Source organism: Pyrenophora tritici-repentis, chromosome 4 (genome assembly GCF_003171515.1).
Source record: "Pyrenophora tritici-repentis strain M4 chromosome 4, whole genome shotgun sequence".
Taxonomy (NCBI): domain Eukaryota; kingdom Fungi; phylum Ascomycota; class Dothideomycetes; order Pleosporales; family Pleosporaceae; genus Pyrenophora; species Pyrenophora tritici-repentis.
Window position 1 is genome coordinate 1,020,717 of NC_089393.1, and position 27,481 is coordinate 1,048,197.

The 27,481-nt window shown below is 51.8% G+C and overlaps 8 protein-coding genes across 8 annotated transcripts; 5 read left to right on the forward strand and 3 right to left on the reverse strand.

Moving 5' to 3' along the window:
• Positions 1 to 465: 465 nt before the first annotated feature.
• PtrM4_091530 (peptide-N4-(N-acetyl-beta-glucosaminyl)asparagine amidase A) lies at positions 466 to 2,151 on the forward strand (the record flags this gene model as incomplete). Its single annotated transcript, XM_001934404.2, has 1 exon — positions 466 to 2,151. One exon carries the CDS (start codon positions 466 to 468, stop codon positions 2,149 to 2,151), a length of 1,686 nt encoding a protein of 561 aa, XP_001934439.2.
• Positions 2,152 to 6,451: 4,300 nt separating this feature from the next.
• PtrM4_091540 (uncharacterized protein) lies at positions 6,452 to 7,815 on the forward strand (the record flags this gene model as incomplete). The annotated part of the gene is made up of 4 exons (XM_001934402.2): positions 6,452 to 6,509; positions 6,558 to 6,734; positions 6,902 to 7,449; positions 7,501 to 7,815. 4 exons carry the CDS (start codon positions 6,452 to 6,454, stop codon positions 7,813 to 7,815), a joined length of 1,098 nt encoding a protein of 365 aa, XP_001934437.2.
• Positions 7,816 to 9,300: 1,485 nt separating this feature from the next.
• PtrM4_091550 (Fmt, Methionyl-tRNA formyltransferase) lies at positions 9,301 to 12,579 on the reverse strand (the record flags this gene model as incomplete). Its single annotated transcript, XM_066106959.1, has 3 exons — positions 9,301 to 9,709; positions 11,467 to 12,271; positions 12,327 to 12,579. 3 exons carry the CDS (start codon positions 12,577 to 12,579, stop codon positions 9,301 to 9,303), a joined length of 1,467 nt encoding a protein of 488 aa, XP_065962627.1.
• Positions 12,580 to 12,887: 308 nt separating this feature from the next.
• Positions 12,888 to 15,550, forward strand: PtrM4_091560 (DUF1712 domain containing protein; the record flags this gene model as incomplete). The annotated part of the gene is made up of 4 exons (XM_066106960.1): positions 12,888 to 13,132; positions 13,186 to 13,279; positions 13,329 to 14,720; positions 14,771 to 15,550. 4 exons carry the CDS (start codon positions 12,888 to 12,890, stop codon positions 15,548 to 15,550), a joined length of 2,511 nt encoding a protein of 836 aa, XP_065962628.1.
• A 1,014-nt stretch (positions 15,551 to 16,564) lies between these two features.
• Positions 16,565 to 18,111, forward strand: PtrM4_091570 (Asp multi-domain protein; the record flags this gene model as incomplete). Its single annotated transcript, XM_001934399.2, has 2 exons — positions 16,565 to 16,996; positions 17,095 to 18,111. 2 exons carry the CDS (start codon positions 16,565 to 16,567, stop codon positions 18,109 to 18,111), a joined length of 1,449 nt encoding a protein of 482 aa, XP_001934434.2.
• Positions 18,112 to 18,509: 398 nt separating this feature from the next.
• On the reverse strand, positions 18,510 to 21,752 carry PtrM4_091580 (UFD2, Ubiquitin fusion degradation protein 2; the record flags this gene model as incomplete). The annotated part of the gene is made up of 1 exon (XM_066106961.1): positions 18,510 to 21,752. The coding sequence occupies one exon, from the start codon at positions 21,750 to 21,752 to the stop codon at positions 18,510 to 18,512; it is 3,243 nt and encodes a 1,080-aa protein (XP_065962629.1).
• A 1,649-nt stretch (positions 21,753 to 23,401) lies between these two features.
• PtrM4_091590 (GTPase SAR1 and related small G protein) lies at positions 23,402 to 24,313 on the forward strand (the record flags this gene model as incomplete). Its single annotated transcript, XM_001934397.2, has 5 exons — positions 23,402 to 23,469; positions 23,557 to 23,584; positions 23,717 to 23,914; positions 23,972 to 24,106; positions 24,161 to 24,313. The coding sequence occupies 5 exons, from the start codon at positions 23,402 to 23,404 to the stop codon at positions 24,311 to 24,313; spliced, it is 582 nt and encodes a 193-aa protein (XP_001934432.1).
• Positions 24,314 to 25,367: 1,054 nt separating this feature from the next.
• Positions 25,368 to 27,381, reverse strand: PtrM4_091600 (Ndc1-Nup domain containing protein; the record flags this gene model as incomplete). The annotated part of the gene is made up of 2 exons (XM_066106962.1): positions 25,368 to 27,196; positions 27,249 to 27,381. 2 exons carry the CDS (start codon positions 27,379 to 27,381, stop codon positions 25,368 to 25,370), a joined length of 1,962 nt encoding a protein of 653 aa, XP_065962630.1.
• Between the last annotated feature and the right edge of the window lie 100 nt (positions 27,382 to 27,481).

The following is a 27,481-nucleotide window of genomic DNA, read 5'->3' on the forward strand; positions in this document are numbered from 1 at the left end:
AGACCAGACAGCACACGAACGTCAATACTGGCCTTCTCATTCGGCGTTCAACGGCGTACTAAAATACCGGAGACTTTCCGCATAGATACCTCTGATCACGGAGTTTACGGAGTTCGCGCAATAGACCACTCCTGGCAGGTTCCCAAAATGGTGTTGGATATGGGTTTATGGAAGCATAAGAGCGATGGAGTCTTTGCATGGCGTATTGGCAGATCATTAGAATTGGACATGCGAAAATCACCTACGCGGGCGGCGCCCAGCTACGGATCGCTAAGCGTCACAACACTGTTTTTAATGCTAATCACGCTTTTCCAATGCACTTCCGCTTCATCTACGACGCCACCGCATCCCCATGTTCAGACCCACTTATTGGGACGCCGTGCTACGAACGAGTCCTCCCTGCTCCAATGTTTGCAAGTTGCACCGCCGGTCCTGAGCCCTGCCGGTGGATGCCATGAGACTTTGATGCAATACACCTTTGCTCGCTCTTATGGTCAGCCGTTTGTAGGCCAGTACAGCCCGCCAAACTGTAGCTTTAACAGAGTCACGATCAACTTCACTGTCACGTCTGCTGGGCGCCAGTTTGATAGACTAGCCCTGATGTTTTTAGATGACACAGAGGTCTTCCGCACATCAACTGCCGAACCGACGCAGGATGGCATTATCTGGAGCTATGTCAAAGATATGAGCAGCTACCTTGCCCTCTTTAAGACAACACAAAAGATTGTCTTCGACCTTGGAAATCTCATCGACGATACTTACACGGGGTCCTGGGATACGGTCCTAACCGCAACCTTCTTCACCGCTGAGGACAACATCGATGCTGCCGATGTCATCATTCCCATCTCGGCTCGAAAATCCACACAAAATGCTTCAAGCGCATTTGTTGTGCCAGACACGAGGGCTGTTGACACTGTCACGCTTCCGCAGAATGCCAAGAAGGCTGTTTTCTCCATTGCCGCATGCGGGCAGGCTGCCGAGGAGTTTTGGTGGAGCAACGTGCTGCAATCCGATGTCAATACCTTTGGCGGTGAGACTACGCTGTACGGCCACTCGGCCTTCAGAGAGCTTCGGGTCCTCATTGATGGATATATTGCTGGGGTTGTTTGGCCTTTTCCGGTCATCTTCACAGGGGGTGTGGTACCAGGGTTCTGGAGACCAGTTGTCGGCATTGATGCGTTCGATCTGCAGGAAGACGAGATCGACATTACCCCGTTCGTACCATTGCTTAGCGACGGTCAACCCCATACCTTTGAAATTCAAGTTATTGGCATCGACAATGATGAGAGTGGCACAGGAACATTCACGACGGCTATTGGATCAAACTGGGTCGTGACTGGTAAAGTCTTCATCTGGCTCGATGACAGCGAAGGTCCCACCACAGGCACCATTCCTACCATTTCAGCACCAGCTTCCTCGATTGTACTGCAATCGACAACATACCGACTTGGGAATAGCAGTCAAAGCACCGTCTTAGGCTACTCGCTTGAAGTGTTACGTAGCGTACACATTGAGTCCACCATCCATACATCTACGGGATCAAAGATATCTGTCTGGTCGCAAAACGTCACCTTTTCCAATGTTGGAACACTCAGTAATGGCGGCAATGACCAGCTTGTGAGTCAATCAACCAAAGGTACCCTGTCTGGATCCCCCGACTATCGTAAGACTTTCGACTACCCTCTATCGGTAAATTCGTCGTACAGCGCCCCAACAGGTGGCAACGTGACCATCGACGCCAGCATGGATCGAGCCAAGAACGTGCTGCAGCTAGGCGACCTCGCCTTTCCAAACAGCTGGGAGACATTCGACTACGCCCCTCATACTCCATTCGGCGGCTCAAATATTGTCAATCGCCAAAATGGCACAGCGTCGTACTTGTCAGTGCCCACGCAGAAAAAGTCGTACAGCGCAGGCACCACGGAGCAGCGCTACACGCTCAGCGGTATCGACGGACCCCAGTCGGAGCTTCTCTACCAGCGCCACATTGTCGCCGCCAACAACTCGGTCGTGTACGATGAGGAAAGCTACGGGCGTCAGCTGCGTGGGCACAGCACATTTGCCGCTCCCAGTGAGCGGTTCAATCGCGGCGGCATGCATGATTTTGCGGTCATGGCAATCAGGTCCATGTTGGGGCGAGGCCCGGCGTAAGCGACCAAGAGGTGGGAGCGGAAGGAAGGTGGGAGGGGGATGGGGATCTGCATGGGTGCAAGGGAAGGTTTACCGGCTTTGTGCCTCGTATACGGAGGCTTGACGGGCACCCACGCGATGTAGCACTACAGCATGTAGGCGTATTTTTTCGTCTGTCGTACATGGATACAGTTGTCATGGCAGACAGGCATGCAAGTTTGCTTTTTTGCTTGCATTGTACGTAGCGAGAAAGCGCCAGAGTTAAACTTTGATTGTGTGTATGATTTTCGTTTCACTGCATTTCCCATCACCCCGCTATCCGCCCTTGTTCCTTTTTTCTCTCCGCCACCCCATCACACTTGCATGTGGCGTTTTAACATTTCTGCGACACACAAACGCATGCAAGTGTTGGACAAGTGCATGTGTCAAAAATCCACAATCGACGATGTCTTGTCACAAGTACACTACTCACATGTAGCCATCGTTATCAAGCGGAAAAAAACGCCACAGGACCCGCTTACCCAGATTTTGCGTATTGAATGCCGCGATTGCGTTCTTTTTTCCACCTGGGCATGTCACTTATTTTCCTTCATATGTATGTGTAACCCACGCCACTCATCAAACCTTGGAGAAGAGATATGCAAGTAGAACCCCCGTATCGCACCGCTCCAAGCCCAAAATAGACACTGCAGTGTCGGTCATTTGCTCGACCGTTTCTCTACCACTACGGTTCTACTCTTAGCCCATGCTACACATCTTTCGGCCAATTGTATTAAGATGGCCAACCCAAGCCCAGGATACGCGTCACAACAAGCCGGTCCTGAATTCGCTTGTCTAACCTCCGCCAGCATCAGCATCAGCATCATACATTGTTAGCATGGTCAATGACAACCACACGTTTAGCCCTCCGGTCAACAACTGTTACACTGCATGTTTACTACCCAAATCTTATAAGCGTTCTAAGGGGAGGGGGGGTAGGCATAGCCCAGGCAATAGTCCAAGTTGAAGCAAGAGTAGCTCCAAAATTCTAAACTTCGCGGGGCGCCTACCACAAAACAAGGCGGTTGTTCAATATGCCTTGTACTGCCGGACTGCCGGTGACACCGTCGTCGTCCGCCCCGCACCTATATCACAGACGGAGCTATAGGGAAGCGCAATATGTGCGCGGCATTATTACAACGACCACCCCTTCTGCCGATCCATACAAGAGAGCCGGACCGGGCATCAGGTTATCGTACTATTCAGTTTCCAGCATCATGGGTCTTCCTGGTCGCGTTGCGCCGTGTCGGTAATGCTGAGGAGGTAGTGCCGAAGTGGACGTGTCAAACTGTGTACTGTGGAGAACGGTAGATGGACGAGAGATGAGGGTGAGGAAGAGAGGCCGTCGGGTGCCAAGCTAGGAACCGCCCCCTCCCTCCCTCTCTCTCTCTCCCCACGACAAAGGCGCCAATTGCAGTGGTGGTGGTGCAGTAACGGTCATGCTCGCCAATAGTAGGCCTTATCTGCCCCGACCCCAGGGTTTCCGCATGAAACCTAATCGCGAAAGAAGCGACAATAAGGAAAACGAAAAGGGAAGCTTGTTTTCATCCGTTCTCCCGCTTTCGCGACACAGACTATAACAGGGTGAGCATTAAGGTCGCATATGCCGCAGCAACCAACCTTGACAATTTCTCACCTCCTCAAACAGGGTGAGAAGTGGAGTTTGCTTGCTCGGTCACGGAATCATCAATGACCTCGGGGGGCGTAAGGTGGCTTGGGTGACAGAAGAGAGACATATGTGCGCGCTTAGTGGTTCCGCGTTCTCGACCCTTTTTAGCCGACTTGGTTTCCTCTTACGCGCGCTCCCGCGGGGGCCTTGAGCGGGAGATTTGCAGTCGATCTGTGCGCACGCTGCGTCTCGGCTTGGCTCACATGTCTGAAACGAGGGTAATGCACCTGAACGGTGGTTTTTTGCTGGGGATTGCTACATGGGTCTTCTGGGGACCTCTTCCGGGTGAGTCCCGGACCTCACGCGATGCTGGAAAGGCCTCCCGTCGCTTCCGTCACAGCTACCCGACATGCGCGCAAGGGTATGAAATCGTTTAGAGTTTTTTTGTGTCTCGGTCAGCATCTTGTGCTTTGTGAAGGAGTGGTTCTCTGGTTCGAGCGCGTGTGGCGTCTTTTTTTATCTCCCTTGAGCAAGTCCTACCCTTCTGAACCCCTGAGGCTAATTCGCAATGGTGAAGAAATTGCCTTTCTTCGTAAGAGTCTGTCAGCGACTGGGCGCGGTGCTTCTGCGCTACCCGGAGAGACTCATCACTTGGACATTATTTACGGGCGTAGTGTGTCCAGCCTTGCACGAGCTACGCACAACAAACTTCGAGTCATGATAGTCGTTATGAAACCACATCATTACTATCCTACTTTGGATCCAGCTTACCGGTCATTGTATGGTGCCACATGGGTGCACTGTGGTATCCATGACGCAAACTTAGTGCGCGCCTCTTTCACGTCTTCGGTAAAGAAGGTTCATAGATTGTCACTGACAGCTGCTGCTGCTGCTGCGAATCGGGCCCAGTGTGTAACACTTGTTGCCATCCGCCATCCCCGACATGCACACGCGTGATTGACAGGCCAGGGTGATGGCTTCGGTTGTGTTGACTGACAAATAATAGGGTTTAAGAATGGATACTTGGTGTTGCGTGCGAGGACAGCGGCAGCCTGCCGTCTCACGGGCTGGGACATGCCGCGGTCCGCCGACAGAAGCGGCTTGCTAGCGTTAGTGGACATGGACGTCGTGACCGGCGGCACCTCAGTTCGGCTTGATGAGCACACATGGTTCATCGCCGAAGTGAAGTAGTGGTAGTGTGCTGCTCGCATACAAGACCCTTTTCAGACGCACCCTGGCGTGTCTTTGATGGCGCCAAACTTGCAGCAGCGCAACCCTGGTGTATCTGGTGGCTGCGCGCCGTTGACCCGTCGACATGCATATACGATGTATTTGAGTATTGGCCCGATAATTGCTGGTTCCGTGTGACGTCCAGCGCCTCCTGCCGCTGATCGGTGTGGCATTCCTTCCTCATGCATAACTGCCCCAAAAGAGTGTTTCTAAACTTTGTCTTGACCACCCATGCAGTGACGGCGGGGCCACTAGCGGAGCTCGTATCAATTGGGGCCACGACCACGAAATTGGGGCCCGAGCCAAAGGAAAATAGTTGCTGCGCTGAAGCATCGCATGAGAAGCCGTTTGATGAACCCGATCATGATCTCGGTGCCTTGGCGAGTGCTATGGGTGCGAAAGGATATCCGGTCGTCGGACACTCCGACAGGCAGCAAAAGGCCCGATGAATGCTACCGTAGTTTATACGCGAGGAGACAACATCATACGGCAAGGACATCGTGGCTGGATGCATCGGATGCTCATGTGCTGAACCGGTACCGGTACATCTGGTAGGTTTGATGACGTCGGCGTTCGTGTTGCATTCACCCTGACGCTATGTCATGCTTGGTAAGCTGATCACGTGTTTCAGTTCCGTCGCCTCTCGCCCATCACCATCTCTAGCATATCCTGTTGTATCTTCAACATTCCTCTCTCCTCGGTTTCTCCCATGTAAAACTCAGAACGGTGTCGAAGTTTGTAGACTGTTGTGTTTTGGGGTCCGTGCGCGCCCGTTCGCGGGATACCCCACGTCATCTTGACAAGACTCTCCTACTTCAACACCAAGTCAGACTGACAGATTACCATAGAGTATGTTTAGAACCGACATATTGTCAAGAGGTAGCATTAGCAGCTATCAAACAACAAATAGATGGCTGTGGGTCTGGGGCAAACTTGTCTGTCTGTGACTCGTCCATTCTGCTGCCGCCTTCCTTATTCATCACATGGCGCCTATGACGGAAAAGCCACAGCCCGAGGCTGGGTCGTCTTCCCCTCGCTTTCCATCATGTTTCGTATCTTCGTCACTTCCAAACTCGAGTTGACAACTCACTGTGAAGTACTATGGCTCAGTCACCACCCTCAAAATTGATCGAAGACGATGATAGACCTACGCAGCAACACAACGAGCATCAAGTAGTGGCTGGGCTTACCCTTAAACCCGGGGACAATCCCGAGGACGCGCTAAGAGTCAATCGCGGGGCAATCCGCGTGCCATCCCCAAACCCATCTGTTATATCGATAGACGATTTGAACAATATACGACTTGTTCAGCACTCAGTGTATATTCCTTGTCATGATGAGAGTCATGCTTCGCCCTCGCCAGCCCCTCCTAGGACCTTGAAAGGCAGGATACAGGCATCGTGGACAGCCAACAAGGGGCTGGTTCTTGTCCTAATCGCGCAAATGTTTGGTACTCTGATGAACGTCACAACGAGACTTTTGGAGATGGAAGGAAACAATGGCAGGATACTTCCAATCAATTGCATGTCGACTTTCTAACATTTCATAGGCAGGGGCTATCACCCTTTTCAGATTCTCTTTGCTAGAATGAGCATCACAGTTATATGTGCTTCTTTGTACATGTGGTATAAGAAGACTGAGCACTTTCCATTCGGTATGAAAGAGGTACGCTCACTACTAGTAGCTCGCGGCTTGCTCGGCTTCTTCGGGGTCTTTGGAATGTACTGTAAGTCATCCGCCCTTGCTCATGGGACCATGTGTAGGCACAATAGCTTGTATAAGCTTTTCCGATATTGGCTTGTTACGGAAGCTACTCCATACTCTGCTACCTTTGGTTGAAACCACAGTAGTACTCATGAGTCCTGCTATCGGCTATGTAACTGACTTCTGCAGATTCTCTGCTGTACCTCCCACTTGCCGATGCAACTGTCATCACCTTTCTCGCACCTAGCCTTGCATGTTGGGCATGCTCCTACTTCATCAACGAACCCTTTACTCGAATGGAACAAATGGCTGCATACGTCTCGCTTTTGGGTGTCATCTTGATTGCAAGGCCTGTATCACTATTCACCGCTTTTACCCACTCTGAACATACCGTCCCTCCTACAAGCGGCAACTTGGGCCTGATACCATCGAACACCACTACTGCCGATCTTCCCGGCCGCCTTGCTGTCGACTATGATTCTGTGACGCCCACACAACGAGCAATGGCAGTCGGCTTAGCAATGTTGGGTGTGCTAGGAGCAGCAGGGGCTATCACAACCATACGATGGATCGGCAAGAGAGCGCATCCGCTCATTTCTGTAAACTACTTTGCTGTCTGGTGCACAATCGTCAGCATCGTCGCGATGTTCGCATTGCCCGGTGTAGGCTTCTTGCTTCCGAATAGCCTCAAAGACTGGAGTTATCTGATCTTCCTGGGTATTTGTGGATTTGTCATGGTAGGTCAAACCCTAATGACAACTGCACGTCCTCATACTAACCAGATCCAGCAATTCCTCCTCGCTGCAGGATTGCAATATGAGAAGTCTTCGCGCGCTACCAATATGCTCTACATGCAGATGCTCTTCGCACTCGCATTCGACAAGCTGGTTTGGGGTACTACACCCGGCGCCCTGTCCATTACTGGATCGTCGCTCATCCTAGGCTCCGCGATTTACGTTGCGATCCACAAGGAAGAGCCCAAGAAGAAGGTTCAGCTCGGAGAAAGCGGTGATGGAGACGAAGAGATTGGAATTATGTCGCCTGGTTTTGACAGTGAAGAAAGGGAGGAGTATGCAGACATTGCAATGGGGCGGTTGAGATGAGTTCTCATGGTTTACACTTGGAGTTTGGATTCCATGCATGATAATTGGTAAGAGCATAGTGAAACATACAGATGAATACAGATGCATCGCAATATTCCAAATTATCAAGCTCAGTCCCGTATTGACAAGCTGATCGCTGGCGCTCGAGAAACATTGTTCACATCATATACGTTTCCAGCCCAAAGATGTTGTTCACCGGAACCCGACGATCGCACCTACCAAAACTTTTTACTTTTGTATCTCGCTGAACCCCAGGAATACCAAAAAAATGTACTATACGTAGCCAGCACCTCGCTTTCGTATTCTCGTCCCGTCAGTTCAGATAAGTTTACTCGGCGAGGCCCACACCACTCGGTACCCCCCGCTCGGAAACTTTTTTCCTCTTTACCCCACATACGTTTCGTCAAAAGCCAGCCCCACCAATTACGCATGTGCGTCACCGAACACCAAAACCTTGCCGGTGGTATACCTGTTCTCTGCCTAGATGTGTTGTTTTTTGAGATTGACTTCATATATTAATATTGTGGTGGATTTTCCATCAGTCAATAATCCTCCGTGGCGCAATTGGCTAGCGCGTCTGACTGTTACAGTGATGTGGCTCATCAGGAGGTTGAAAGTTCGAGCCTTTCCGGGGGAGGAGTCATATTTTTTTGCTGTTTCATGCGGCATACATACAGTAGTGTTATGTGATGAATGAATGAAGAAGTGTGGTTGTATTGTTATTTTTAGTAGTTAGAGGATGTGATTGCTATAATGTGAGAATGTGATAAGTGTATGTATGTAGGTATACATTTCAGTTGGTTTAGGATGCGAGCATGTAGTTTGGAAGATAGATCAGGTCGTTGAGTTTGGTGAAGGCTTTCTTGTTAGGTATAGGGTAAACTTAGTTTCTAGTTCTACACCAAGCAGGCTCTTTGTAGAATGAATGGTCGGCTTGATGACCACTCCGGAGATGGAGTGAGGCTATATACGTTGAATGCTACCTACATGAATACCGCCCATTTCTTTTACGTTGAGGAGTCACTTGGACAGAGATACTGGACTTTCACTGTGGCTCTTGTCTTTCAGGGCGAAATGCTGTACAGAAGAAGCAGGTATAAACACCAGCAAGAAACCTCCTTTCTCATGTAGAACTTTTGAGACTTGATAAATCTACAATCAGGTTTTCTCCAAGTTCCAGCATGTTAGGCCATCATTCGAATTACAAATCTTTTTAGCACTATTCTTTTTCTCATTTTATCTCCAACTCAACAACTATGGCCGTGTAACTCCTCACGTTGTTATTTTGTTCAGAGAAATAGCAACCACAGATGTCAATGAGCAAGCTGAGCGAGCTCAGCCAATTGGCTTGCTCAGCCAATTGAGCGGAGGCCAGCAGCTCGCTCGGCTCGCTCGGATTGGCTGAAACAGGGCTGTCAGCTCGCTCGGCTTGATGGGCTCAGTCCCGATTAGGAAAGTTATATAGAAACCTTGGTGTTGAGTTTCTCAGCTAATATCCCACTTATGTACACCGTATTTCGCGTCCATCTCCTCATCGCTGATAACCCCCTTTACAGGCACCTCACCACTGCCAAATCCAGCTCTTATCCATCGTCGATCGCACTGTATTGCTGCTAGAAGTTGCGGAGAAATGCTGCGCCGACGGGGCTCGAGGAGGTCACCCAGCTCGCTGAATAAGCGCTCACACTCACAGCTTGAGCCTGGGATTGATAGCATGTCGATAGCAAATTTGCTAAGGCTAGGGTGGCGATCGCGGAGTTCTACCCAGTATTTTATAGGGTCGACGCCCTCGCCAGCGATCGGTTCGCTGCGTTTCCAAGCCTCATATTCATCTTCCTCGTTCTCCGTAAGCCCTGCAGGCTCAATAAAGTTGTTGATAAAGTTGCCGCGATTTCTGGAGCATTAACGCGTGTTCTTTTTGCTGGCATTATAGCAACGGCGAGGTAGATAGTAGCTGCAAATAGAGACGCGTTGATGGAGTATAGATGAGTGTGGTGGGTGATAAGTAGTAAGTGAAGTGTCGCAAAAGGAGAATATTGTTGCCAGGCGGTTAGCCGGAAATTTAGTAGCTTATTTGCTAGAAATATAGCAAAAAAGAGTGTATTTTATGTTATAACTAGGTTTCGAACTTACGCACTACACCTAAAAATCATCGTGAGATTGCCCCTCCACCAAGTCCTTCAGCCCCAAGTTTCCAACCGCCCCATCTAACCAAGCTAAGCAAGCTGACTGAGCGAGCGCCTATCCCTAAGCTCGCTCGGCTTGCAAGCGCGCATTGCGCGCTCAGCTCATTCGGCTTGGTCAAAACGTCCAAGCCGAGCGAGCTGAGCGAGCCGGCTCGCTCGTTGACAAGTATGATAGCAACGGACATGCCTTCTGTTGTTCCGTGTAGTTGTATAGATAGGATGTTTCCATTACTCTTCTAAGACGAAGCGGGTATCAGAATTGATATCACGTTTCTTGTATTATCGATTAGCTCCGTACCGGCTTCCGGTCAAACTACACTTTCACATTTTATGGTGAACATGTTCATTCTCGAGCCTCAGCGTCACATATCCAGAGACAAAAGTACTATCGCGCCCTTCTTGTAGTAACATCAACTACTTACAGGATAACATCAGTCACTAAAACGTGAACGGAACATAGGCAATGTAATCGCATATTGTACTTGTTCTAGAACAACGCCATTGTGATATTCACACCAATGTTTTCATCTCCAGTGTTTCCCCAGAGGAATTCATTTGCTTGACTTCATATGATAACGTGAGGCCACAATCTAGCAAGTCTATATGAACTTTTAGAATGGGCAAGCAAGCTAAACGGGACCGAACACATGTATCCTTTTCAGTCTAAACGATAGTTATGTATGGTGTATCGGAAGTGATCAGAACCCTCTCCACTCAATGTAAAAATTAAAGGCCCACTCGAACTGCTGGCAAAAACTGTCCATATCAACAGCACCGCGTTCGTGGGGTTCGGCTCTATCGGACCGCATAAAGCCCCCTCCTGTTATCCAAATGAGTGGTACATGTTATGCGATGCTCTCAAGAACGGGGGTAACCTATCTAGATGTCGGTGTCACACCGACACTTAGTTCCACCCGAGTATACACCGGCAGCATATGTAACTGTAGCAGTCTGTACTCTAAGCCACTCTATGTCACATCCAAGACCTCAGGCTTGAGGCCAGTTTCATTCGACATCCGCTTCTCGGTGTATGTTGTAACAGTGATCGCCCCGAGCCTATCGTTCATGTGATGCCCGTATAGACTTTGGTTGCTACGTCAGATTTTAATGGAACAGTGACATCATGCGTTGGATGCGGCAGTCATGCGCCAAACGATTAGACGGGTTCTAGACTCCATGTCTTCATACTACTTTCTGCCACTCCCGTGGGAACGACAGGTACACGTGAAGACAGGGTATCGGAAGGTGCCGGCATTTCCCTTACCTGAGACTTGAACAGGCTCGGCCAACGTTACGGAAGACTCGGATTACGAAACGTATCAGAAGACATACGAGAATAACGGAAGAGATGCAAGATGCTAAGAGGAAATAGGAAGGGCCAAACGCGGCGCAAGATTTATACGACCACACTATATAGCCAAGGGGTCGTGTAACCGTGTAAGCCCTAGACTATGATGATACGCACGCAGGAGCCAACATGCGCATCAATTTTTCGTTTCCAAAACCATGTTTTTTTCCCTCATATGTGCTCTTATTCAGAGAAGCGATCTTGCCGCAGGCTGCTCGTATAAGGAGCAGGTTTGGCGTGGCTGTCAGGGTTGGGTCTATAAAGATGCCGGGCGCACGTTGCGCTGCATCGATCATGCCTGTATCCACGATATCGTGGAGAATGAGGCGATCGCCGTTGGGTAGCGTGCACCACGAGTCGCCGAAAGCGTGCAGTTTAGCCAGAATTTCGGCCAACGTGTGCTGTCCAAAGTCGACGAATCGGTCTTGCTTTGTGGTCTTGGGCGCGTGGCTTACGGGACCGTTGGAGGTGGCATACCATCCCGCAGGCTCGTGTGGGGGCACAAATCTGCGCGACTTGAGCACATGTACGAGTAGTTCTGCACCTGCCTTTGCCAATTGCCGCTCCAATTCCGGAGCCGTTGTTCCGTGGGGAATGGCAACGCCCGGGTGAGGCGTTTGGGCAAGGATAGTACCCTGATCAAAATGTAGCGGATGTAGTGTTTGGACAGTGACACCGGTGTATTCGCGTCCTTTGGTGATGGCATGTTCAATGGGGGCTGGGCCATGCAGGTCTGGAAGCAGCGAAGGGTGCACATTCAAGCCGCCGTATTGCGCATGACGGAGAATGCGAGGCGGGACAAGGAGACCAAAGGAGACAGCAATAATAAGGCTGATGGGAATGGGCGGAGTCCAGCCTGTGAAGGTGTCAACTGCATGGGTGGACAAGTTGAGCTCTTCGGTGGCTACTCGCTTGATGGGTACTGCATCGTGTCAATTGATGCCCGTATTCATTGGAGGTGTGATGTCATCGCGCACCCTCTCTCAGCGTCTTTAGCCCCCGGCCTGTTGGTTTTGCTGGTCGGTGGAGTACATGGATGTCATGTATGAGACCTGGTACATGCCGTTGTGCTGCTACTACTGCGCGCAAGGATGCAATGCTGAATTCATCGGCGCCGCAGAACAATATGCGCAACTGTTCCGATGTCCCGAGTGAAGCGTTCGTAGACTTGTATCGGCGATGAGTGACATGTGCCAAAGAGCGCACGGGGCCTGGCAGCGTCCAAAGCATGGTTCGAATAGGATGAAGATGTTCGGTGAGTGCCGCACAGAGCCTCCAGAGCACGTCACGATCGCGATCTCGTGGGGCATCTTTCACCACGACAAGCGGAGGTATCCTTGCTGTGCATGCACCGCATCGCCCTGGGCTGACGTTGCTGTTGACATGGTCTACAAATAGTTTTGCGATGGCGTGGTGTTGTTGGCAGGGCCGACATTCGACTTTCTTTCTTTTCCGTGTTCTCCTACGTACGTGTGACGCAACACGTACATACTAAGTTACCCGACGCGTCTGTCACTGGCACTTTGTAGCATGCACGAATGTCGTCCACGGCAATCCCAAAGGTCGTTCCGGCCCAACTCTCCTTCTTAGCCATATACAGCCCCGCGCTCGGTACGTCGGATGAGACTTTCCACCAGCAGATTGTCTTTTACTACTCAAAAGCCGCCAAGGCTCGCTCCAAGCTGAAGGATGGCGACACGCGTAGGGAGCAGGAACTGCGCGAGGAGGAGAACGAGAAACTGCGTCAGGTTGGGCTAGCCCAGGGCATGGTAGGGTTTGCGAAGTAGGGCACATGCAATACGTGACTTCCACGCACTGGCACTGACTCAACTTCAGAAGCTTTTCCAATGGCGAAGCAGTCGACTCGGTGGAAACACAAAAGTCACGCATCGTACTCCGTGAACTAGAAGATGGGTGGTGGATATTGGCTGTATGCAAGACCCGCCTGCTGGAAATGTTCATGATTAATCCCACCATAGTCGATTGATCTCACCCAACTCCCCGCTCCCACCGGCCTCACGCGAACCGACTCGAGCACCGATACCACCGAGCCCGTCATTGAGTACTCGGCACGCGAAGTCAGCCCACCTCAACTACTCATTCAGCAACTCCTGCGCGCCCAATCGACCTTCCTGCTCCATCATGGCTCAACAATGGAGGCCATGTTCGCAAAGTATGGTCGCACAAAGTTCTGCAGTATACTGGACAAGTACTGGTCCCGCTTCTCTGCCAGCTGGGACGTGCTTCTCCATGGAAGTCCTGCAGTGGACATATATGGCGGCATGAAGCTGGCGGCGGGTGGAGAGTTGGGCATGGGCGTGGGGGAAGAGGAGTGGGGCAGCAGCGAGCGTGATGTGCTTGAGGACTTTGCCCGGAGAACAACAGGACTTGTTGATGTCATGGTATCGCGCTTCGGCGAAGCCCCACCTCTACAGCAAGCAAAGACTTCCCCAGACCCGAAGACGCTCGAAGTGTCGGAACTGGGACCTTGGATTGGAGCGGGGAGGAATGTACATGCATCAGACGGAGTCGTCTTTTCAGGGTTGGGGGCAGTGAGCAGGAAATCGCTACGAGATCTCTCTCACTGGATAGAAACCATTTACTGTCATGGCGAGTATGCCTATGGTGTGCGCGACAATCCCACTTCTGATCGGAGAAAAAGGCGGAGAAGAGACGTGAAGTCAATACCTGAACCAGAGGCAGGAACACCAGAAACCCGGTCTGTACGAAGTGAGAGACCGCGTCTTACTGCGTCGACCCAGGCTTCGATGCTACCACTGGGCATCCCTCCACCGATCGTCAAGGCTGCTGAAAACTCCCTTGACAAGGCAGCAGCCGCTGTTGAAAACAAGGCCCAGGCAGATGCACCCGCACCTGAATCTAAGCCGATGCTGGCATCTCTAGGTGACACCGAGACATGGATGAAATACATGACGCTTGGCTATGGCACAGCATGGGGTGGAAGGAAGACGACGGAAACCCCTGAACCTGCGGTTCCAGCTCCAGCTCTAGCACCTTCGCGCGCGCGTGAACGGACACCTTCGCCAGCAGCCATGCGTTACGTCGAACCAGCGCCTGATGTAGACCCGACAGAAGAGAAGTTGAAACTACAGATACGACTAGAGAATGATGGCTATTTTCTGGTAGGGCTCAAGGGTGATTTGCGAGAAGTGCACGATGGGGAAGACGACGAGGGCGACTGGAACAACCGAATACCACTGCGAACAATCCATGTTGAGATCAACCGCAAAAACTCTTCAGTGGGGTCAACTGATGTCGACTCAGACGACACACCACAATACGAGAAGGACATGAGTGTACAGTCTACAACCACAGGCAAACTATCCCGGTTACGGCCTGTGGTTTATGTGGTAAGCTTTCACCGTGAAATGATACTAGCAACCTTTTAACAGTACTTCAGCATCGTCCTTTTGTCTATACCTTCCTCTTCGAACACCGAACCCACTCTCTGGGTGTTGCATCCTTCTACCGCGACATTCACAACTTCTTCTCTCCGCTCCATCGTTCTCTAGATAAAAGCACATCGCCAGGCAATGTCGCCGCACGTCTCCACGCAGTCTCCAACCACTTCACCACTGAATCCTCAACAGGTGGCTCAGGACCCAGTTCGGGCCCAAATACACAGCCCATCTACGACCTGGTCTTTGACCCCCGCACATACACAGTGCATTCAAGTCTTCCCAATATCCCCGATCCAGGATCACTATTAGCCGAAGGCCTCAATGGAAACGGATGGAGTAGAGTCGAGGCTCTCAACGTCCACTCGCAGATCCTAGCCACCGTCCAATCCACACGTCGCAATCTCGCAGAAATAGAGCGGACATGCAAGACATCGCGTGGCTGGTGGGTGGTCTGGATGCGATTACCGCCTTCTCAGCCCAGCGGCAACGATACCGAAACACTCACAAGTCAAACTTCAACATCAGCGCCATTCAATACTGATGAGCTCAGGGAAGCGTTTTTGGTCAGACGAGCAAGAGACACATCACATTCCAGTACCGCGAGTACTTCAAGCCGTTTTGCGAATGGTATGTGGAGTAGCCTTGGTATGGGCGGTGGCCAGAGTCAGAACATGAAGATGGGGGGTACGGCAGCAGGATGGGGACCTAAGGGGCTTGGGGAGGGAATTGGCATTGATGCGCGGAGGTACGTTGAAGAGTTGTTGAGTTTGAATAGATAGTGTAATGCTTAGCGAGCAGTAATGATATCACAGTAGGAATGCGGAATGTTCTTTGGCTAGCGACAGGATGGTAGTAAGTAGATACAAAGTCACAAAATAATAATAAAAAGAATACAATAGAATGCATAATTCCTCTTACCTGTAAGCTAAAACATGACCTCGAAATAAACAAGAAAAGATATGCATGAAGCTCTCAGACATTTCGCCTCATTTATTAACAACTGCAATCGGAGCGGTCACCCCGTCATGTCTGGCAAAGTTGCAAGGACGCGGTTACTAAAAAGCTGAGATTGCGTGTTCATGCCTCGCCTTTGCCCCGTTGATTGGCGTGCCTGACATGCACCCGCTGTTTCAAACCACGCGTTCGGACAGATCCGGCCTCTTGGTATACCGAGCCAGACCCCACACTAAACTGCGTTAGAAGGGGCTTAGCTGAACCCAGGCCCAGTCGGTCTGCTCCGCTCGCTCTCTTGGTTACGCGACTCAGCTGGGACGTCATGTTGGGGGTGCGGCTTGCATGAGGCTGAGAGGGGGGAGGGATTGCGGATGAAGGGGGTCGGGTGTTTCTGCTTCTCAGCTTTCTCTTCGAGTCTTCTTCCTTTCCATCATCCCTTTCGTGCGTTTCTCGGGCTGAGAGAGGGCGCTGTTCATTCGTTCCGTCGTTGTTCATACTGCCTTACTGTAATATATTTCGCAAAAAGGGACGAGCCTTGATCGACTCCCAGCCTACGTTTTTAGTTATCCGTCACCCTTCGTTAAGGTGGTACATTTTTGCTTCTTCGTTGGAGACGGGGTCTTCATTGTTACAACTTTACTGGGCTTGCAGATCGTTTTACGCACCGTCGCGAGACAGATTCAGGATTGGGTTTACCAAGCACGCGTCGTCGGTCACCCGAAAAGATATACAGTTTGACGGGTTTGACTAGAAAGAAAGAGTGTATATTAGGAAGAGGGGCCCGGAATTTCGCAGTCGTTGCGCTGTCGACCAGACGGGAAGCTGCGGATTACAATACGATGTACACACCACCACCATCATGGCTCGCCATCTCAGCCTTGTTACTCCACCCCACCTACGCTTTCTACCCATACTCCCCCTCCTCCGCTAATGGCGCCGCGCCACCATCTTCGCGCTCTCTGGATGCCACCTCTTTTGACTCCAACTCACGCTCGCTCACCCTCCCCATCCGCCGTGTCCCCACACGCCGACAAAACGTTTACAACATTGTGAACTCACGCGACCCCACGCAATCCAACAGCGTGGCCATTGACCAAGATGGAAAAGACATAAGCTACATGGTCGCCGTATCTTTCGGCGACAGCAAAGAGGAATACCACATGTTGCTTGATTCAGCGGCGAGCAACACATGGGTTATGAGCCAGGATTGCAGCACCGATGCGTGTAAGACGCATACACTGTTTGGGAAGGAGGATTCGACTAGTCTCAAGGTGAGTTTCTTGAATTTTCAAACCCCCATTTGGTTACACAAGTATATTGGAGAAAATACAAGGCTTGAATAGAAATGCTAACAGTTATTGTGACATAGACAACCACCGAATCCTTCAGCATAACCTACGGCACCGGCTCCTCTAGCGGAACCCTCGCAACAGACACGCTCCACCTAGGCCCTTTATCCCCCACCCTGACTTTCGGCCTCGCAACCAACGTCTCCTCTGAATTCCGCTCCTACCCCATGGACGGCATCCTCGGTCTCGGCCGTGGCACTTCTTCCCCCTCCACTTCTTCCTCCGCAGAAACCCCACAAATAATGGACATCCTAACCACAACCTCACTTATAACCTCCAAAATCTACGCCCTCCACCTCCCGCGTGCCTCCGCCCTCGACGGCGAATTAAACCTCGGCTCTATCAATACGGCACGCTTCAGTGGCTCCATCAACTACATCCCTTGCATACCCAGCAGTACCGGGTTCTGGGAAATCCCCCTTTCAGCCGCATCCGTCGAAGGCGCTGATGTCGCTTTGGCGGGCCCCCGCACTGCGATTATTGATACGGGCACGTCGTTTATCCTCCTTCCGCCCGCCGATGCACTCGCCATCCACCAGAAGATAAAGGGATACAGTCAAAACGGCGAAACTTTCTTCGTCCCTTGCGACACCAGCGCGGTCATTCAATTTTCGTTCAACAAGCAAAACTACAACATCTCAACTGCGGACTGGGTGGGCGAGAAAGTGGATGCCGAGGGCAAGGTCTGTAGGAGTAATGTTGTGGGAAGGCAGACGTTTGGCGAGGCGCAGTGGTTGGTTGGGGATGTGTTTTTGAAGAACGTGTACACTGTTTTTGATTTTGAGAAGAGTAGGGTGGGGTTTGGGGTCAAGGTTGAGGGTGTGGACGGTGTGGCGGGTACTGAGGCTGGCAGTGGAAGTGGGAATGGGACGGTGGCAACGACGACTGCGGCGGGAAGTATGGCGCCGCAGAATTCGGGGGCGGCGACTACATCTGCGGCAAAGGCACAGGATCAGCAGGGTGGTGCGGGTGTGTATGCTGCACCGCTTCTGCTTATGATTGGTGTCATGGGAGCGTCACTTTTGGTGCTGATGTAGACAATAGCGGGCTATTTCAGGTACATATTTTGGATCTTCTTGTGTATATAGGTACGGGTGTATTATTAGCGTGGAAAAAAAGAACCCAGAATGGGCATATAGGGCACAAGGCATAGGCGTTGGAATCATCAACTTGATATTCGTCTCTTCTCACAACGTATCGGATCGTGAATAGTAGTAACGATGAATAGATAGAAACCCATCTGTACTGCCGCCTTTCCATCAATAGTGAAGAATACAGTGGGGGTCTCTTATGGTATGCTCTGCCCATACACCTCTATCCCAGATACATATCCCAAGTCCGTCCGTGCATGCTCCGCCCGTACACCTCCATGCAAAAGACCCATACGATTCCACCATCTGCAGAACGCCTATAATGCCAAGAGAGTACAGAAAAGCTACGTGGAAGTATCCATGGCTTCAGCAGGCGGCGCAGTAGCAGCGTTGCGTTCGGCCATCTTTTGTGCCAAGCGATTCTGTTTCCAGGCCTGAATCTCCTCCCGGAGAGCGTCGTTGGGAATGACGTCTTCGATTTTGAGTGGAGTACGGTTGAAAGGATCGTGTGGATCGCTGAGGAGATGCGATTGGATTGTACTTCGGTCGACAATCTGCTTGCTGATGGGAAGAGTGACGGGATCCTCCATGAGCGAGGCCATGAGAGGGTCCTCGTACTGCTCGGGGATGTCACCAAGATCTGCCTCTTCTAGATCGGCCTGGTCCTTGGCTGTCTTGATGCGCTCCGCCATGCTCTGCCACTGCTCCATCTGCTCAGGTGTCTTGAGCTTGAAGCGCTGCAAGATCTTGTAGGCTTCATCCCAGTACTCTGCGCGGTACGAGCGTCCGTCTGTAGCTACTGCGTCAATGAAAGACTGCTTGTCTTGCAAATTGAGGTAAACATCAGTGACTTCTGCCAGCATTTCACGCGGGTCCCAGCCATACTCCTGGGGGTTTTCAACTTTAAGGTTGGACTTCTTGGGCCCCACCAGAGCCTCCAGGTTGTAGTCCAGCATGTGTGCAAGTCGTACAACGACCTCCTTCTTGGTGAAAGAATCAGCCAGTGCCTCAGTAAACAGCTTCAACATGGCAACGGTCTCCTTTGTCAGCTGCATGTAGCTCTTCGCCTTGCTTTGGGCCGATGTCAACTTCTCTTCTTGCTCTTGACGCGCCGTCGGATCCATGTCTGCCGGGGCGTTTTTCAGCTCCCTGGAAAGGTCGTGGATCTCCTTGAATGCCGTGAATGATTCATCCAAGACGAACGTCACGTCATTGAGAAGCAAGTTGACAAACTGAACGAAAAAGTCCAGGTTGATGCGTGCTTCGGTTGCAAGGTGCTCCCTATAGACGGGATTTGGCCAGATACATTTGATGACCTGGAAGATCTCGTAACGAATGTTAAACTTGTCGAAGAATTGCGTATGTGTTCCTGTGCTCTCGCATTCAATGTAAAACTTCATGAGTGCGTGCAGCAGATGCTTCATTGCGAAGTCGTGCGCAAACAGCGTGTCACCAAGCACACCTTTTGGTCTTCCTGGAATGGCCCATACTCCATGGTACAGGATGGTTACTAGGCCGGACTTTAGGTACGGATTCTTGATGTATTCGGAGCTCCGCAACAAAGCGATGCAAATCTTGACCAGCTCCTCGCACTGTGTTGTTGTAATGATGTGCGGCATGTAGCGAGTGATGAACTTGAAGTTACCCACGATGTCCTCAACAAAGTATTCAGGTAAACACTTGAACTGTATCGGTTGCTCTGCTGGCAGAGGTAGCTGTAGTTCAGTCTTGGGGAAACCAGGAGTAGTGAGTCGTAGTAGCCATACGATGACATAGCGCATCAGTTGCATAGATCGAGCTTGCATTGTCTCATCCAGCAATACACCCTGGATGGCTAGTATGCTGCACTTGCCCCGCTCGATCTGATCCTTGACCTTCTTGATATGGTTGTCGAACAGGATAAGTTGAGCTGGATTTCCCATATACTTGGGTCGCTCAGGTTCAAGCTTAGCGAGTTCCTTTTCGAGCCATTTGACATCCTTTTGCAAGGAGCTCAGCTTCGCGTTTGCCGCTTCAAGACCGTAGTGGTGAGCAGCCACGGTTAGGAAGAAGATTTCGCTGATGAAGTTGTTTGTACCAGATACTTGGGTGCTGTAGAAGTCATCAGAGGTCTTTTGGTCGGCGTTGATCTTGGTCTCGTCTTTGATATTAACGCGAGGCGACCGACGCAGGTAGTCAATGTCGATGCGGTCGATCTTGGAGAATGTGGCGTCCATGAAGGGCTCACACAGGCGATCTAAGATGACAGTAACATTGACCATGAAACCATCAGACGAAACTAGCTTCCTGTCTACTTGCATGGCACGTCGCTTGTGGTTCTTGTTGACTGTCAAGGCTAGCCAGTCCAGCATTTTCTCACGAGACTCCTTATTCTTGATGAAAGTGTTCGTAATATCCAACAGTTCCTCTTGGTGGGTTTGCAGTGTCATGCGGACGGCGCGTTGAGCGTTTGCGATGAGACCCCTGTCGATGGCTGACGAGCCAGCGAAGTAGTTCATGGCTACTTCCGCCTGCATGGGGGAGAGGCGGAAGAAGGGCCCCAAGAGGCTGTGTGTTTCAATGTCTTGGGCCTCGATGTTCACGGGCAGGAAGGTGTTAGAATTGGCCAGGGCAGCGACTAGCGGTGGGAAGCGAACGAATACCCGGAGTATCAACATGTGTGGCCTATAGTCTCCATTCATGGAAACACTGGAAAGTCGGCGGCTCACTTCCTCCATAGCACCGACAAGAGCTTCCCTAATCATATCGTCTTCGCCTATCCGTTGACTAGCTTCGGTAAGAAATTCGTAGCAGATACCGCGTTCATCGTCGGGCCCGAGAAGGAGACGGTCGGCTAGAGCGTTCTCTGCGGGGGTGTCTTCGCCAAACATATCTGGCATAGTTGCAGCGAATATACAATAGCTGAAGCATAGCCTCCGAGCCTCCTTGACAACCTCAAATCTCGGACCAGTCTTGTTGGTAGTAGTCTTTAACAGCCTGGACAAACGCTTCCAGCAGCTCAGCAGATATTCCAATGCTGAGCCATGTGCCTGACTTGAGGCCGCTTCCAAAATGACAGAGTCTAGCATGTCTGTCGAAAGACGAATCGGCCTCCCCTCATCTTCCAGGTCGCTCTTTGCATTGGCGACGTAGTGGAGCTTGCCTCCATGGGCATCTTGTGTGTGGCTTTCATCCAGCGTTATCCGGAAGATGTTGCTGAGAGTCCGGTCTTCCCATTGTTCTATGCTTAGTTCCTGGGGCTTCTGGGCGGGCGTGCTGCTTGACGGCTGAGCAGGCTTGATGGTGATGCGCTTCTTAGGCGCCTCGTCGGCCTTGATGCCTAATTGCGAGAAAGGGTTCGCAGTGGTCTGGGTCTGGGGCTGGGGTTTCGGCGTTGGGGGCTGTGATTCGGCTGGCTTTGGAGATGAGGCGCCGGACGAGGCAGCATCTGGGGCGGCTGAGGAGGGTCGTGAGGGGGGATTCGACGATGCGGGGCCGCCGAGCTTTGCAAGACGCTTTGCGCGAATCTGAGTAATGTCGTCGTCAGCAGCAGATCTCTTGAGCGCGCGGCTGGCACTTTGTGAGCTCACTTTATCGGCGTCGGACATGGCGTCGGGCGCAGGAGCTGGGGCGGGAGCGGGAGCGGGGGCAGCATCTGGCATGGCGCTGTCCTGCTGCTCCGGCTGCGGAGCTTGGTCTGGCTGTTGGTCGGCCATGTTGTTGAAGTGGCACACGTCTCTAGGCTGCGATTTGAGTCGTCGAGTGTCTGCCGTGTGGAGTTGAGTTGAGGCTAATGCAGGCGGGGCTTGGAGGGGAATGTATTAAGTAGGCTAAGAAGAGCAGACAGAAAGTCAATGAAAGAAACAAAGCGTGCTTCGCAAAGGCAGTGAAATTGTGGTAGAGGCGCGCACTGCGTCGGTACCGTTGGCCGTTGGATGCATCATGGAACCGGGAGAGCTTCTAGTCTGCCCGTCTGCCCCGCCACTTGCGGCCCTGCAGCCACGCCTCGCCAACTCACGTTACCACAGGGTGACGTAGAATACTGTACGGTACTTGACAATGTGGGTAAAGTCTGTTAGGTATTCCTCCTGATAGACGTGTCCGGCGCCTATAGTAGACTCTGTACACTAGCGTGTCAAGTATTTTGTATTGCCCAGGTGTTTCCAGTTACCCCAGACCTGGCTTGGAACTGGAATCCAGATGAAGCGCGACGAAGACAAAGGGCGTATGACTGTATTTCCGCTGTTATCTCCGGGCCCACTATCACGCAGAATACTTATAATGGGGAGGTTTGCGTTGATTCAGTTTGAATAATGTAGTGTGGTGAAGGTCATTTCCTGCGGCCTGCACGTGATCAAGTCACATCTCCAGAGATGAGGAGACATGATGATAGTGGCCCTGCTTTTGCTTTTGCTTTTGCTTTTGCGTGGCACGTCCATGTAATCTGCGGACGGCTCAAGACTCGACGGTGCACGCCCGGTGTCAGGCTTGCAAGAGGCGCGCGTCCAGTTTACACAAGGCTTTACATGGCACTGGTCCACGACGTTGGCACTCGTTAGGGTCGTGGGTTAGAGGGTTAGAGCATGGTAACCTAGGGAACATGCATGAGTAGTCCAACAAGGAAGACGGGGGCAGGCGAGCTGTCATAACCAGGCCTGAAACCCTTGTTGCGGACAAGTCTGCACGTCTGCACCTCTCGCAGGCCCTGCTGGGCTCAACGAGAGTAGGCATCATGGCGTCACCATCGCGGGCATTAATGCAGAGGCGTGGGTAAAGTCAGTCGTCTTGTCCGTCGTTGCCATGTGACGGCCCCGGCGTATGCATGGGTGGGTTACCGTGTGGGTTAGTAGCAAGGCGCTTGAAGCAGCAGATAGCTAATCGCGCCGTGCCTCCTCTTCTCTCGGCAACACTACTTTGTAACAATCGACCACTCTCTCCGCCTGCCACTGTAACTCATCCATCCAAACTCAGGCCGACTTGTCCAGGTACGTGACACTCAGCTTCACTCGTCTTCAGCCTAGGCCACAATCGCCAAAGCGCCGAGTGGCGCAACCATCTGCTCAGCCGCAGTTGTTGCAGCACGACCCCCGTTGCGGCCATGGTGCCTAGCCATAACACACCCTGAAGCCGCTGCTCTCCAACCTCAATCACCGCCAGTCCACCTCCATCTGCACTCCAGCTTCGACACCATACCTGCATCCCACTTGATCTCTTACTAAGAAGCTGCCTTCAGAACCACCATCACACATTCAGCACCATGGCCGAGATTCGACGAAAGCTTGTTATTGTCGGTGACGGCGCCTGTGGAAAGACCTGTCTGCTCATGTACGTCCTTTTGCACCGCGCCTATCCACGCCGCAAACACGCCTTTCACCCTGACCGATGCCTTTGCTAACCTGCTCTCGACTACAGTGTCTTCTCCAAGGGCACCTTCCCCGAGGTTAGTAACTGCCGCGCACCGAGTCTGCGTCCCTGAGCCGCGTCAGCCTAGCTGGTCCCCATTCGCAGCATAGCACTCCCCAACCCTCACCATCTCGCGCTATGACGCACTCACTGACGCTCTTGCCCCCAGGTCTACGTCCCCACTGTCTTCGAGAACTACGTCGCCGACGTCGAAGTTGACGGCAAGCACGTTGAGCTCGCCCTTTGGGATACCGCCGGCCAGGAAGATTACGACCGTCTCCGCCCTCTGTCCTACCCCGATTCGCATGTCATCCTCATTTGCTTCGCCATCGACTCGCCCGATTCGCTCGACAATGTCCAGGAGAAGGTACGCGAGCTGCATCACGAGGCTTGTACCAACGGTTAAACTAACAAACACCTACAGTGGATCTCCGAGGTTCTGCACTTTTGCCAGGGCCTTCCCATCATCCTCGTAGGCTGCAAGAAGGATTTGCGCTTCGACCAGAAGACTATTGAGGAGCTACACAAGACCTCGCAGAAGCCCGTCACACCCGAGCAGGTCAGTCTTTTGCCACTCACCCTCTCATTACATACCCCCCTAACTCCCCCCTAGGCAGAGGATGTGCGCAAGAAGATTGGTGCCCAGAAGTACCTCGAGTGCTCGGCAAAGACCAACGAAGGCGTCCGAGAAGTATTCGAGCACGCCACCCGGGCTGCTCTCCTGACCCGGAAAGAGAAGAAGACCAAGAAGTGCTTGATCTTGTAAGCGCGGCAAGGTTGTAGGTGAAGTACCGCCGCAACCGCGCCTTGTTGAGCCTGGACAAGAACAACATGTAGCGGCTACCGGGTGTGTAACAGGGGTCTATCTGACAAGGAGGCAAGACGTGAAGGGCCGCTCGAGGTAGCAGAGAGTCGAATCTCGGGCCTGCCAAGGCCATGTCCTCACGGCACCTATACGAGGCGTTACTGTGCTGGATCTTTTGTGTGTTTGGACCGTACATCATCTTGGGGTAGTTCATGATGGGGTTATCTTCTGCAGAGCGTGTGGATCGAGATTGAGCAAATGGTAGGATCTTTCTAATAATCGGTGCTCTTGTTTTGCGACCTGCGTGTGTCTCCTCCGGCAGCCTCTCTATGATGCTTCCATAACAATCGCTGACTATGATTTCCTGCCTCCCTTCTGTGTTTTTTGAACAAATGAGACTGTTTTAGTTGATGTGATGATGTGACATGACAGTGTGACAGTGATTGAAATTGGAATTTGCCATGATAGGATTCCCATAAGTATCAAGTACCATGCTGACAAGGTGAAACCCACGCCTCATTCATCCCATCCCGCATACGGCATACGCGTGTTGTTATCCCGACTGACTGACTCGCCACCGCTACTTTTCCCACTTTCCCACTTCCCATTTCCCACTTCCCGTCCTCCCCACATACACATGCATGCATCAAGTTACCAAGCCAACACAAACTATGCATGACATGACATGTTTTTCTGTTTTAGACTCTTTAGCCTTGGCTTTTCTTCGCTTCTATTCGGAACTTGAGATCCGATGGGCCGCCCCACTTATGCTTTGTGCCATGATAGCGGAGTGGAGTGGATAAGTGGGGAGAGGGATGGACGAGGAAACGGTGTTGTGTCAGCCTTGTCTTTGGTCGGATTAGGAAGCATGGAGAACAAGAACAAGAACTAGAAAAAGAACAAGAGAAGAAGCGATATAGATACTCAATATCCTTAATCATGTAGATTGGATTACACAAAAATCTACAATACCTTTTTTCTTACTACATCCAACTTTCCCTTTTGCCATTAGCAATCATCTACCACCCTTCTCAATCATCTCCGGCCCTTTCTTCGCCGCACTAAGCGCCTTTTTTGCATCCATAATCTCCAATCTATTCATGCCCAAATTAGGAAGATACTCGATGAAGCTACCCAACACCTTCTTCAGGCCCTCCCTCAAACAGGCCCTGACTTCCTCCACCTCGGCCACCTTTCTCCTATCTGCCTCGTCCTTCTCCAGTGTCTCCTTGTCGCTCCAGTGGATAGGTACTGTTTCCATGTACTCATCTAGCTTGAGGAGCGCCGAAGTAAAGACGCGAATTATCTCTGGGACGCACTGGTGATAGCGACCGAAGGCATCCTCTGTGATGGAGAGGACAGCGAGGTTCACCACAGCGGTGATGGCGTTGCAGATGAGTGAGATGCGTGAATAAGGCGCACCGAGGACTACAATGTTGCATGTGCGGGCGAGAGAATAGCGGAACAGTGCGCCAACGGGTGCGGAAACAAACATGTTGTAGTATTTTGTCCAGAGGCCCCCTACCTCTTTTGCGCCTTCTTGTGCTTTCTTGACTCCTTGTCTGATGGCTTCCCGGCTGTACGCGTGCTGTGCGTTGCCCGGGGCGCTGTGTGAGTTTGCGAGACCGGCCACTGCTGCCTTGAAGTGTCCTAGACCGGTGCTGGGTATCGGTGCTACAGCAGTGACGGCCGTGTCATCCTTTGGTGGTTGCGAGATCCGTGGTACCAGGTTAACGGGCACGGCTGGTTGCTCCTTTCCGTCTCCAGCAGGGGGGTTGTATGTAGGGTCTAGGGCAGTACTAATGCGGTGGGTGAGGAACTTGACTTCATCTAGACAGCGATCCGTAGCTTGCTTGAAAGTGGCCCCTTTGCTGCGATCGATCTCGCTGTAGATGGTCTTGCGGCGGTCAGGGAAAGCATCGGTGATGAGGGCCAGCTCCCAGAATGCGATTGCCTGTAATCTGTTAGGTTGAGAAGCTCTAGAGAATGCGGTGCTCCTTGCCTTGACGGTATCCTTCTTCGACTTAAGCCCCTGGAGTAGAGAACCGTTGGGGTCTTTTGAGTCATTCGTGATTGGTTGGTCGTTCTTCAGCGGCTCCTGGGCCATATATATGTCAAATGTTTTGTTGACAAACTCCCAGAGCAAAACAAGCAGCGTACCCTCTGTCAGGAACATGAAGCATAAAGGCAAGAAAGGAGCTATTCCGGTCGGCGTAGAGGTCTTGGATAAGCTCCAGAGGTATCGACCGACGCTGTAGTAGTAGCCCCAGACTACGTGACGTGCCAATGTGAAATAGAGTAGACCTCCCAGTATGGCGATGACTACAGTAAGGAAGCTCGACTGAAAAGCCATGCCCTTGAACTGCTTTGGAAGGACATGCCTGGGCTTGGGTGCCCGTCGCGCTGGTCCCGATCCTGTCGCGTCGCCGTGCTTCTTCTCGGGCTTCATAGCCGGCACGTCAATGGTGTCGTAGTCCTTCCACAGATGTACGGCAGACTGCGCCGCAGCCAGCATGTAGAACAGCGACCGCAGGTACAACGGACGCTCGTTGAGCCTATATCGTTCGTGCATGCGCCCAGCCTCGATGAAGTTCAGCCTGTCTTTTGGACCCCGCGACCAAATATATGTCTCGACGAACATCATGGCGGAGAAGCTATAGGCGAAGAGAGTCACGAGCGTCGACACCCGGAAGAAGTATTTCTTAAAGGTTTCTGCTCGCGTCTCAGTGTGGCGCTTGCCGACATGCCATTGCGCAACACGGAGGACGTAAATGGTAATGGCGGAGAGGAAGAGGAGAAGGGTGCGAATGCCCGTGAGGCTTAATGGGAAACAAAGCCACAGAACTGGATAATCATTAGCATACACGACTGAGTCCTGACCGAGCCATGAACTTGCAGTTATCCCATTGGCCCATCCATAACGCGATGATATAACACAGCAACAGCGTATATCTGCTGGCTTTATTGAATCTTCGGTGCAGAGCTGGCGTCAGATAGTCGCGGTATGGGCGCACTGGAGCGAGCGCCATGGTTGCGGACAAGAGAGAGAGCGTATTGGTGAGGAAAAGCAGCTATTTCATAGCAAGCATTAAAGAACGGAACTCGCGCCAGTTGAATGCGACAGGCGGG